Here is an 11,898-nt window from a genome sequence, read left to right as displayed (position 1 = left end):
ACAGAAACCGGCTATCCGGTCGGATCGGATCAATTCGCGTCGACCTTCTTAACATTGTTCCAGCGCTAGCACTCTCTCTCTCCGTGGTGCGTTGGTTCGTTGCTTGGATCGCCGGCAATGGCGTCGTCGGCGGGCCCCGACCACCTCTTCAACCTCCGCAATAGCTTCTACTTGGGGGCGTACCAGGACGCCATCAACAAGAGCGACATCCCCAACCTCTCCCCCGATGACGCCGTCGAGCGTGACTCCCTCGTCTACCGCTCCTACATTGCCCTCGGCTCCTACCAGGTCGCCTCTCCCTCTCTTTTCTCTAGATCTTTGATCTCTTACTTCCTCGTTTCTTCTCTGATCCTCGGGATCTGCCGCTCCTCTGCAGCTCGTGATCAGCGAGATTGATTCCTCGGCCCCCACTGCCCTCCAGGCCGTCAAGTTGCTCGCCCTTTACCTTGCCGGAGACAAGGTTGGTTTCCCTGGTGCCCGAATTGGATCTGGTTGGACTCTCTTTTAGGTCTGGTGGTTTAATTTGTTTGGATCTGGAGCAATGAAACCCAATCCGTTTGATCTGTCTTGGATTTGCTTATCCCTGCTATTTCCTGTGATCTGATATGAAGTTCTCGTCCAAGATATGATTGCGGTCATTATAATTGAAATACTTTGAGTATGTTTCTTTGGAGTTCTTTTGTTGAGATCAGATATTGTGCTTTCATTCTGTCAATTGGACTAGTTGTTTACCACCATTGATTAAATGTGTTGCAAATTGTGTTACACTTAGTCTAGATCAGACTGTATTATGAGGGTACTTTCTGCTGCGATGAAGTGTTATTTCTTCAGATTTGGTCTGGCTGAGTCACATGAATAGCTCTGCTGCCTGTTATTTTTGTGCGTTTATGCGCTGCATATTTATTTGCTTGTTTGCTCCTAGTTCTTGAATCACTTATTATACGCTCCTAAGTGCCAATGTTGTAAGGTTGTGATTGTAAGTTTTGCATTTCAGTATATGTATAGATTTATAGCAAGGTAGGAATGGGTATCCAGTGCTTATTATGTTCTAATATATGTCTTTGACCAGTCTTTAATTTGAGTGCCTACACAATTCTCTTTTTCTGTTTTTTTTTTTGAAGGCATGGCATTTCCATTCAATGTGTCCTAGGTTAATTGCTCTCCATCAATGCATCACACTTTAGCACTGTGTGAAAAATTATGTGATATGCAGGGCCAAGGGGTTGAGATATATTGTTTATACTGATGATGGTCTATTATAAAGCTTGAATAGCTCAAATCTATAATTTCCAAACATGTAAAGTCTTGTAGTTTAAGCTTGATTTTTTGACCTTTTCATTAATGTTTAGTTGTTCTGTGTTTTGGGCACTTGTATCCATAGGGATGTTACTTCAGTTCTTCATGTTAGGAAAGTTGTCACCGAGGCTAAATTTCTGATTCAGATGATTGATGGAAGCTAAAATAAAAGAAAAATAAAATTAGTAATTCATTGCTATAATATTTATGATTACGATGCATTATCATTGGCTTCTTTTGATTTCAACAATGGCTGCAATGTTTGGTAGTTATTGGGAAACACATCTATTTGAGTTGGAAAGTTCGAAAGTTTCTGCAAACCCTTATGATAAATTGATCTTATCTTCTTTTTAAAAATTATAAATTAAAGAGAAGAATAAACACATGGGGAACTAAACAAAATCTTGTTATGCAAAATATTAAAGAACCTCTGATAAGAAATTGCCTAGTGGCTCCCAAGAGTTTCCTAGATGCTTCTCACATATCGATTATTATTATTATTATTTTTCTGCTTTCATGCATGGAGGCATTATCTCTCAGCTGTATCTTGCTTGTATTTCAAATTTAGTGGCAGAAATATTCTACCATGATGCTACACTGGCTATTCAAACTCTTCATATTCTGACTCTTGCACTTGCTTCTCAACTGCTTTCCCAATCTAGATTTCTTGAACTGCCCTCTGCTTCCCCATTCCTGCACCCGAATCCACTCTCGATTCTGGAGACAATGGTTTGAATCTACCTACCACATGTTTCAATTCACTTCCCATTCTCTCTGATTAATAAAAGGAAGACAACAGCAAACTGCAGTGGATTTTTAATTTTTTTTTCCTGTTTATATTACATTTACATAAAATTTTCTTACCTTTTATGCAAAATATGCACTTGAAAGTTGAAACCCTTCTTTGCTTAGCTAATAGCCTTAGGTTTCTACTTTTCTTTCTTGAAGGGCATTGTAGTCTCAAAATTTTTAGCAAGGCGATTCCATCAATTAATGAAACAAAAGGAAAACCTTTCAAACTCACTAGTTAAAATTACTGAATTACATTTATACTATATTTTATTTGCAAAGGTGAACCTGTAAAATATTAAAATATCAATCCTAACATGCATGGAAAATGAATATCTAACACTTTTCTGGTAAGGTGAAAGATCGACCTACTCTCTCTCTCTATATATATATGTATATACATATATTTATATATATTCTATACAATAAGAAGATTAGAAAATGATAGAAGAAATTCTTCATTATTACTAAAAACTATGGTTCTTATGTTCCCACTCCTTTTATTAATACAGTCCAGCCAAATCTATTTTTACTAACCAAGCAGAATGTGAACTATCTTTTCTTTAATACCAGGTCTTAAAAAATCTTATGTTTCTTATTGATGTTGGGTTCTTTTACTTAAAGATGGAAGAAAAAAATGCAACATTACAGGGGATACGAACTAGTTATGGATCAATATAGTTTTTTGAATAAAGATAGGAGGGAAAAATGAGTGGAGCTGGAAATTGTTATCTTTTTAGGTAAAACAATGCCAAGGTTTAAGACCTGATTTTGGTCTTGGTTTTGGCTGGGTCTAGGAAGTTTTGGTATTTTGGTTCTACTTCATAGTTCTGACTTTAATTTTGAGATTTTTGGCCGAAAATGTAAAATCAAGGAAATCCATCAGATACCCTTTAGAACATATTACGTTGTTGAGCATCTTTCATTTTATTGTTTTGATAGTTTCATGCAAATAAATATTTGTTCAAGAAAAAGTTAAAAAATCAATTGCATCAATTTAATGTGCAGCATATCTTCTTGGCATTTCATGAATATTTTTCATATAACAAATCACATGGCTGTGATATTTGAGATATAGAGCAGTCAGATTTATGCCAAAAGTTATGCCTTTTCTTTTCTTTCTTTTTTCCAACCTAACTTTACAATGTTTTCAAATGTTCTCAAAACTCAAAAAATCTGAATTCAATCTTGATAAAATTGCTTTATGGTATACCATGAAATGAAGCAATGACGGTCAAAAGTGCCCATGTTTAATATATATTTGGCCCCATAAGTTAGTCTTATCTATAAGCTTCAACTTGACCACTGTTTTTCAGATTGGTTGTAGCTTAAACCTAAAATCAGAGTTTGTGCCAAACACTATAGTTGCATGAATAACTAGTTACCAAAATCCACATCCTAATATCATTCATTCCACAATGCTTTGTTTCTACTATGATCTTGTTATCTTTGCCGAATGCTGGTGAGAATGGCTTGGTTAAAGTAGTCTGGAAGGTAGATATTACTTCTTTAGATGTCTGTGCTGTAAGTCAACTTCATCTCTTCCACTTGCTTAGTTTGTCATTAAAAGGGTTCATGTTGTCATCCCCACTTTATCTGGCTGGGAATTTGATATTAAAGAATGTTCTGCTGGTAGATGATAGTGATACATGTTTTTGTCAACTTGCAGTGTCACCTAACAGTCTCCTACTATATTTTGGACACTCCTGAGTGTCCACTGTTGGTTCAACAATCTCATGTGATGGCATGTGAAGAAAGATATGGAATGAGTAGTTAGAGAGTTTCAAAACAAAAGCTACCCAACTGCTATAGTTATGGGAGACTTCCAAGAAAAAAAGTCTAGACTTTATTAGAGATCCAAAGAAAGAAAATCTACCATCAGAAATCTAATGCAAATGTGCTTTCCTCATGATGAAATTTCTTGTCATCTTGTGTGGAAGCTTGCAAACCATCTCAATGATTCATTGACAAGGCATCCCAAAAATCTAGGTCCTTGCCTTTTTTCATGGTTTAAATAATTTATAATTTACTTATAGTTGTCTATTTATTTCTTGATCAACTGGTGTTGGTAATCCGTATAAAGAATTCAGTTTACGAGACTTCTCAATCTTCATTCTGTCCCCATTTTCAGCTTCTTGTCCACATTGATGACATCCTTCCTATGTTCCGCATACCATGTATGTGTTAAATGTTGTTTATGTTTCAGGTTTTTTCATTAAAGTTACTTTGCATGGTTGCATTCATGTTCTCATCTAGCTTGGCATGGATGATTCTAATTGAATGATTTCTTGAGTACTAGATTTAGATTTTGATTGATTTTTTATTTTGCAATTTTTGCTAGTTGGATTATAGGCTTCTTTCCATTTGTCAATGACTCAATCAATTACCTTTGAAAAGGATTGCAAAAATGCTAGGAGGGTGGATGCCATGAAAGCTTGTTTAGGTTCTCTTGTGAATGATACTTAGTTTAGTATGATGGGAGAAAACTTGGCTTCCTTGAGGGGGATAGGAATGCTAAAATCTACAAAGGGGGTTAGATGGTGAATGCTTGAAGTTAGTGTGAGAACTATTTTGGTGGAGACAATCTCTCTTTCTCTCTCTCATCCACTGTATTGCTAGTAGGAGGCCTTCGTTTGTTTCTTATTTTTGCTTTTTTTTGTTTGATCATCTGAAGCAAGCAGTTTCCGTCCTGTAAATGTCCAGTCTTGTTATTTATGCATTTTTGTGCTTTGTCTTTTTCTTACCCTATTGAGGATTTAACCTTAGCATCTTTATTGTATTTAATGTATATAACATGATGCACAGTTATACTTTGGATTAAGCTTACGAGCTTTGTCTATGCCTTGTCTTTTTGGTCTGTCTTGTGTGCTTAGTCTTTGCATTTATTGTTTCTCAAGAGTTTTTTTTTTCTTGCATTTTATTCTCAAGGAATCTGCTATCGCGAGTCTCCAAGAGTGGCTGAATGATGCGGCAATTGGAAACAACCCTGCTCTTCGACTGATTGCCGGGATCATTTTCATGCATGAACAAAATTATAATGAGGCTTTTAAGCACACAAACTCTGGAGGAACTCTAGAATTGTTAGTCCCAAACCCCCATATTATCTCCATTAGAAAATATTTTCTAATACATTTATATGATTATGTGTGCGACAGACTGCATTGGATTTTTGAAATTGTGGGATGTGGTGAATGTAGTTGTGATGATTCCTTACTAATAAAAGAATGATTTAGTTATTATCTATATTCTGGATGAAATAATGAGTATGCTAGTCAGAAATCTCTTTCTTAACAATTTTAAATGCCACAGATTCATGAAAAGTAAATATTATTTATTGAATTGTTTATGTAGAAAAGACGGACTTATAACTCCTATCATCTCCATCTGATTTGTGCAACTTTTTATTTGGATATCAAATACCCTCATTGGGTTACAAAACACTTGAATAAGGCCTTCATTAGAAGAGGACTACAGTTGGATCCTCACAAATAAGGATTATAAGGACTACATCAGGGTTGATAACATGTGGGGAATTGGTCAGGAGCAAGTAGCTCGTCCACTGTTCCAGCTTTGCCCTGAGTCTCAAAGCCCAATCCAGTCTTGGCCAGATTTGGGCTTAGCATTTCTTATTTATTAATTTGTTTTTTGGTGTGTGTCAGAACCCCTGGTGGGATGAGGGTAAGTTCTGTAAAAGAGGTATGCAGTTAGATTCAGTGCATAAAAGCAAAGGAGGAAGCTATTGTCTCAGGATTGAGGATATGGAAATTGGGATGTGATAGTAGTGGTGGGAGTGGGAATATAGGAGAGGCGAGTAGAGAAACAAAGAGATCCGAGCAGGGAGACAGATCGCGAGCCAGGGTATTGGGGCTATAGGTATGCAGAGTCGGGGTAGATGATGCTACATATTTGTAGCCATCCATATGGTGGGATAGATTGGGCAGGATTATGGCAGTGGATGAGGCAAGTTGAGAGGAGATGAGAGGAGACTGGAGCGGAAAGGAGAACTGTGTGGAGAGAAGAGGAGAGGGTACAAAGTAGGGATCAGGAAAAAGCTGATTACTTTTTTCCTTTTCTTTTTTAAATGGATAATGTGACCATAAAAACAAAGAACAAGCCAAAAACTTTCTGTAGGCCCTGAATATACTATGGATTTAAAAATACAAATTCATCTTGGTCAACAACTAATTTAGCTTGGCCCCAGCCTAATCTGATTTAAGCCCATTCTAAGTCCACCAACACTCTATTTGATATCTTGAGATTGGACTAATTTTCCATTGCAAAGAGAGGGATAATCACATATATCCCAATAATTTTGTTAGACATAAATCTTAGCACATTGTTTCATGAGTAAATATCACCACTAAGTATTAATATGCATTGTATAATACTAAAATAAGTTACATTCTCTTTTATGTATAAGATATGTAGGAAGGATACAAAATTGTGTAAGCTACATATTTATTCATTCTGAATCATTCTGCTGATGCATTTGAAGTTATGCTAGTTGGCTTAAAGTATTGCTCCTTTTGTTGGTGGGTAGCATAACTTCAAGGTTTTAATTAGTAATTATGACAAGACAGCAGCACCTTTATTGGGTCTTTCAAAAGCAATACTCATGTTTTCAATAACATATGTTGTGATTCCTTGTAGTTGCGGACTCTGTTGGATTGCCTAGTTTTGCTCACCAGTAGAAGGCAATGACTTGGAATTTGTTCTTAGGTCATATGAAAATGTGAATATAATGATATTATTCTATGGAATGAGGATTTCCTGATGGTAACAGTCTGAGTTCTGTACTCCACCATGCTGGATGTTCTAGGGCTCATTTGGAAAAAATGGGGGTACATGTCATTCTGTATTGATCAATGATGGTTCAAGCTGGATACTACCTCAAAAGTTGAAATTTGAGAAGTTATAATCGAAGATGCATTCATAACTCATAAAATGAAGAAATCCACACCAAAATTTTTTCCTTTATAATTGATCTTCAGTGCTTGTGTAATAGTAGATAGTTAATGTGTTTGTGTAATATTGATAGCAGTGGGTTGATCTTACTCGAGTCCTTTTTGTTTGATTCTTTTTGTTCACTAATTAATGAATAAAGCAGTCAGGTGTGAGCCGCCGATGTACCAAAAAAATTAATGAATAAAGCAAAAGAATAATTGATAGCATAGAGTTGTGAGCTAGATATATGATATATGCACCTGGTATGTACCTTTATCCTTTAAGCTGCACTTGATATATCCAAGTGATGCAACTCCACTCATTACTTGTTATTAATCTTGAAGCACAGATTAGCAGCCTTGTTGAACCATGGTTTTCTCCAATTAGTAGCATCATTTCTGTCGCTGCTTCACCTGTGCATGTTAAACCAAGCTAGATTTTCAGAACCCACTTTTTATGGATTACGAACTTTTTTTTGCCCGGTCATTTTGTTAATTTGCGAAGTGTTAGATGTTTTGTTGGATTCAAATTTCTACACTCCTCTGAATCAATGGAAGCAAAGTAGTTTTCTGCATACTTTATAGATGGGCAGCTCATAATATGACTTATTTTCCTAGTGCATCCATAATATTATGCTCTTGGCTTTTGTGGAAGAAACAAAGGTGCAGGACTACAAATCATGATGTGAGAAATGTTTTCAAGCAATTGATGCACTTGAATTGTATGGTGATATAAAAGGTGTTAGAATGTATGGAATATAAAGGACGTTGATGCACGATACATGCCATGTGCAAGGATTGCCGAACTGGTACCGGGTGCCGTACCGGTTGGCGCCCGCTGTGCTTGGGATGGATTGGATCCATTCTTTGGGGTGTGCAAGTGCTGCCGACAGCATCGTTCGATTATTGAATCCTTCCGCGAGAGGTAGGTATTCGAACCAGACGATCGACCGACGGAATCCGACGGCTCTGGTGGACAACCGTGCTTACTGCTACCGTATTGCGGATGGCTCATCACCCCCGCCAAATATGCCATAGCGCGTGCGGTGCGCTGTGGCAAATTTAATCGGACTGGTTCGCACTGAGTCCTGGCCGAACTGGACGGAACCGTTTTCTATGCCTGAACCGGCCCGGTCAGAGACCGGACTGGTTCGGTACGGGCGGAACCGGCCGGTATGGGCCGGTTCAGCATTCTTTGACCGTGGGTATATTCAGATGTACTAGAGCATGAAAAAAATTATTAGCTCCAGCAACTACTGAATTTTTCATGCTACACATTCTAATGCCTGCCACTAAACAACTCTCAAAACTATAGTGATTTGACCAAATTGCTTGTTTGCAGGCATGCATTGAATGTTCAAATATACCTTAAGATGCACAGGTCAGACTATGCAGAGAAACAACTGAAGATCATGCTACAAATTGATGAAGACCATACACTGACACAACTTGCGAATGCATGGGTAAACCTGGCAGTGGTAAGGTTTCTTTTTTTCTTACACACACACACAAACACATGCACACACATATATTTGAATTGTGTGTTTACATTGAGATACTCTTAACTTTTTAATATGGGCCGTAATTATATTGCTTTGCAATTCAGGGTGGTTCAAAGATACAGGAGGCATATCTTATTTTCCAAGATTTCTCTGAGAAGAACCAGGTGACTCCTTTGGTTCTGAATGGTAAGGCTGTCTGTTGTATGCACATGGGTCGCTTCGATGAAGCTGAAACCCTATTACTTGAAGCACTTAACAGGGTAAGCTTCTAACATCCAAATATTGTGCTTTTATATTCTTTTGTTTAGGTATTGCTTTTATTTCAAAGACTTGTGAAGGACAAGTTGCACTGTGGAATGGACTAAAAGGTTCTGTTTTTTGGTTTCTGCAGGATTCCAAAGATGCAGAATCACTGGCCAACATAGTTGTATGCAGCCTTCACCTAGGCAAACCTGCAGCTCGATACCTCAGGTATGTGAATGAATGCTGTGTAAAAATTTGCATATAAGAATCTAAATAACATGAATTTCTGGTTTGGTTTTCCTATGCACATAAGTGTATAAACTCATCTGTTCAGGCATGAGTCAATGCTTTGATTTTACTGAAGCATAATTTTCTTAACATGAAGTCAACCAAGGTTTTATGTACCACTGTACCGGTCCGTATGGGGTATGGTACAGAGGCTTGACATGGTACCATATTGACACATGCTATTGATGCCGTGCCGACATAGCATGCATACCATGTGTCAGGGCATACCATGCCATGCCACACATATAAGCAAGGTACCGATATAGGACCTAGTATCGAGATGTAAAACCTTTAAAATCAACCATATGCTCTTGAGCATGTACCCTTCATTTTTATTTGTGGCATTCCTTGTTAACTGACTCTTATGAATCCAGAAAGCTTATTTTATTTATAAATTAATGGAATGTAAAGAATACAGGCAAGCACTTAAAGCATGCTAGAAAGCATAGAAATGATCATGGTACGCCGTACCGGCCCGAATCAGACGGTATGGGACGTACCATACCGTACTAGTTTGGTACCAATACCCAATACAGGTGATGTACCGATACTCGGTACGCCAAAAAAATTCTGTACCGTGCCATATCAATCCTGTGCTAGTGTGGCACCGGTACGGGGTCCAATACCGAGACGACGAACATTGGAAATGATAAATACGAGAACATAAATGAACAAAGAGGAAATTTTAGTTAAATTTTGAAGAGTTTGAGCTTTTGTCATACATTTGTTTTTCTGTCGTTGTTGATAAGATATTGATACATATGTTTGTATCCCTTGTTAAGATTTAACTTCTATGCATGAGTCATCGTATCCTCTTTTCTCTCTGCTGACTCGGACTCTTATTCAACTCTTGCAATCACGCCCATGAAAATCTGGTTTTAAGGTATCTGGAATGTGAAATAATTTCAAGTTTCTGCCTCCCATCATTGAAGTCTGAATGTAGCTTGCCTGTCACCGGTAGATCTTTACCTTTAAGATCAAAACTTCATAACCTTTTCTTCGAGTTTTGCCTATGCATATCCAAGCCAGGACTTTAGATGGAAACCAATGACTTGGAACTGGACGATTGCCAAAGCTCTAGCTAGAATTGTATCTACCAAGATGATATGTCATGCAAGGAAATCTCATCTATATATTCCTATCAGTGGATCAATTCTCATTGATCAGATGTTAACATGATATGTTCTCCCTGTTTTGTGGAGCCATAATGTTAATCGAATTTATAATCTTTGTGGACCTTTAACTCCTCATATCAGGTCACTTCAGGTTTTAATGTTAATTTATTATCGAATTTATAATGTTGATTGACTTTATAATGATGATATCAAGGCAGTTGGATGCAGCAGGTAAAGTTCAGGGAAAGAGCTGCCGGAAAGCATCATGATTAAAGTTTTTTACTTATTACTTTCACTTATACATCAAAGTAATACCCATGGTATGTTGTACCGGCCCGAACCGGACAGTACGAGGGCTTACCGTACCGGTTCGGTACGGATATCCGGTATGGGTAGCGTACCGACACTCGGCACGACAAAAAAAATTATGTACCGTAACGTACCGACATTGTGTTAGTGTGACACCGGTACGGAATCCGGTACCGAGACGGCGAACCTACTAATACCACATTACAATTCACTGTAATTGTACTTTTAAATGCTAAGATATGACAATAGTTTTCAAGTTTACCCTAGTACTTGCAATTATATTTATGTTACAATGAAATTAGAGCATATGTAAAGCTTTCATTCAACATAACTTCAAAGTTTGCATTCTTTGGCCCTGTCTAAGATCCCAGATGCACTCGAGGCATCTGGGCGGTTGCCATGGTGGGCATGTTTAGCTTTAGATGCTGAGTTAGGCTTTAGGCATGTATTGTAAGGCCTAACTCCTGTTCCTGATTTCCTAGAGTACTTGCCTACAACATCCTCATTCTTACTATATACTTTGAAGCAAATTCTCCACTTTAATGCATTATATTAATGTAATCCAAGTTGAGTGCTGCTGAATTTTGTTTCTTTGCTTCTTCAGCCAGTTGAAGCTATCACATCCTGATCATATGCTTGTTCAGCGTGCCTCTTCTGCTGAAGTTATCTTTGAGAGAGCTGTTCAAGCCATTGCATGAGCCCTTGATGTTGCAGTTTCCAGCTGGTGGAGCATAATTTCATCCCTGTTCTTTTTTATTATACTATATTGTAGTTTAATGTTCAGTAGTTGCTTTTTGGTTGGTACCTTGTGTGGGGATTACTATTTTCTCATTGAATTTTGACCAAAAGATTGTTTTTGGTTCTGACATTTTGGTCTTTTTTAAAAAAAAGTTAAACCCTGTTAGTCATCAAAACCGTCCTTTTAGATGATATTGATACTATAATGTTCAAATGGTTGCACAGAACATCAAGAAAATTGTCCAATGTTATTTATAGGCAGGATTTCTTTCTCTATAGGGGTTTATAGCAACTCTCTAGATGGAGAAGTCCACCATTCCACAGGCAATGGACTTTTTATGGGGAGGAATAGCTGCTTTATATTTCCAGATATCAAAAATTAATCCTCAGATATAAACAGGCTAACAGCAGCTGGTTGGTTAAGATGCAAAGTTGGCAATTGATTCTAGTCCTGGTTGGCCGTTGGTTTGGGTCTCTTTTGTTAAGTGGGTGGTGATGTGATAATTAAATGGATTTGGAGATAACCTGGTGAGGCATCCTATGCAAAATTCTTCACCTCATCCCATCTCTATTCATCTTGGCTCGTGGCATTAAATTATATTAGTCTGTCAGATATTGCAATAGTTAATTTAGTTGTTTTCAGATCAATAAATTATCTATAGATAATTATGCTTT

At 37.5% G+C, this 11,898-nt stretch overlaps 1 protein-coding gene across 1 annotated transcript; it reads left to right on the top strand.

Moving 5' to 3' along the window:
* On the top strand, positions 1–11,478 carry LOC103698382 (coatomer subunit epsilon-1-like). The gene is made up of 7 exons (XM_008780381.6): positions 1–288; positions 377–460; positions 5,014–5,165; positions 8,371–8,506; positions 8,635–8,790; positions 8,922–9,001; positions 11,090–11,478. The coding sequence occupies exons 1-7, from the start codon at positions 118–120 to the stop codon at positions 11,181–11,183; spliced, it is 873 nt and encodes a 290-aa protein (XP_008778603.4). The 5' UTR covers positions 1–117; the 3' UTR covers positions 11,184–11,478.
* Positions 11,479–11,898: the final 420 nt, after the last annotated feature.

This window comes from Phoenix dactylifera, chromosome 12 (genome assembly GCF_051530095.1).
Source record: "Phoenix dactylifera cultivar Ajwa chromosome 12, Ajwa_hap1_PhDact_Kaust_v1.1, whole genome shotgun sequence".
Taxonomy (NCBI): domain Eukaryota; kingdom Viridiplantae; phylum Streptophyta; class Magnoliopsida; order Arecales; family Arecaceae; genus Phoenix; species Phoenix dactylifera.
Note: the sequence above shows the minus strand (reverse complement) of the source record. Positions and strands in the feature narration are given on the sequence as shown.

Excerpts from the sequence above, each read along its gene's own strand:
- LOC103698382 (XM_008780381.6), top strand. The coding sequence starts at position 118 with ATGGCGTCGTCGGCGGGCCCCGACCACCTCTTCAACCTCCGCAATAGC. Across the intron at positions 5,166-8,370 it reads TCTGGAGGAACTCTAGAATT|GCATGCATTGAATGTTCAAA; the intron begins GTTAGTCCCAAA and ends GCTTGTTTGCAG. Across the intron at positions 8,507-8,634 it reads CATGGGTAAACCTGGCAGTG|GGTGGTTCAAAGATACAGGA; the intron begins GTAAGGTTTCTT and ends TTTGCAATTCAG.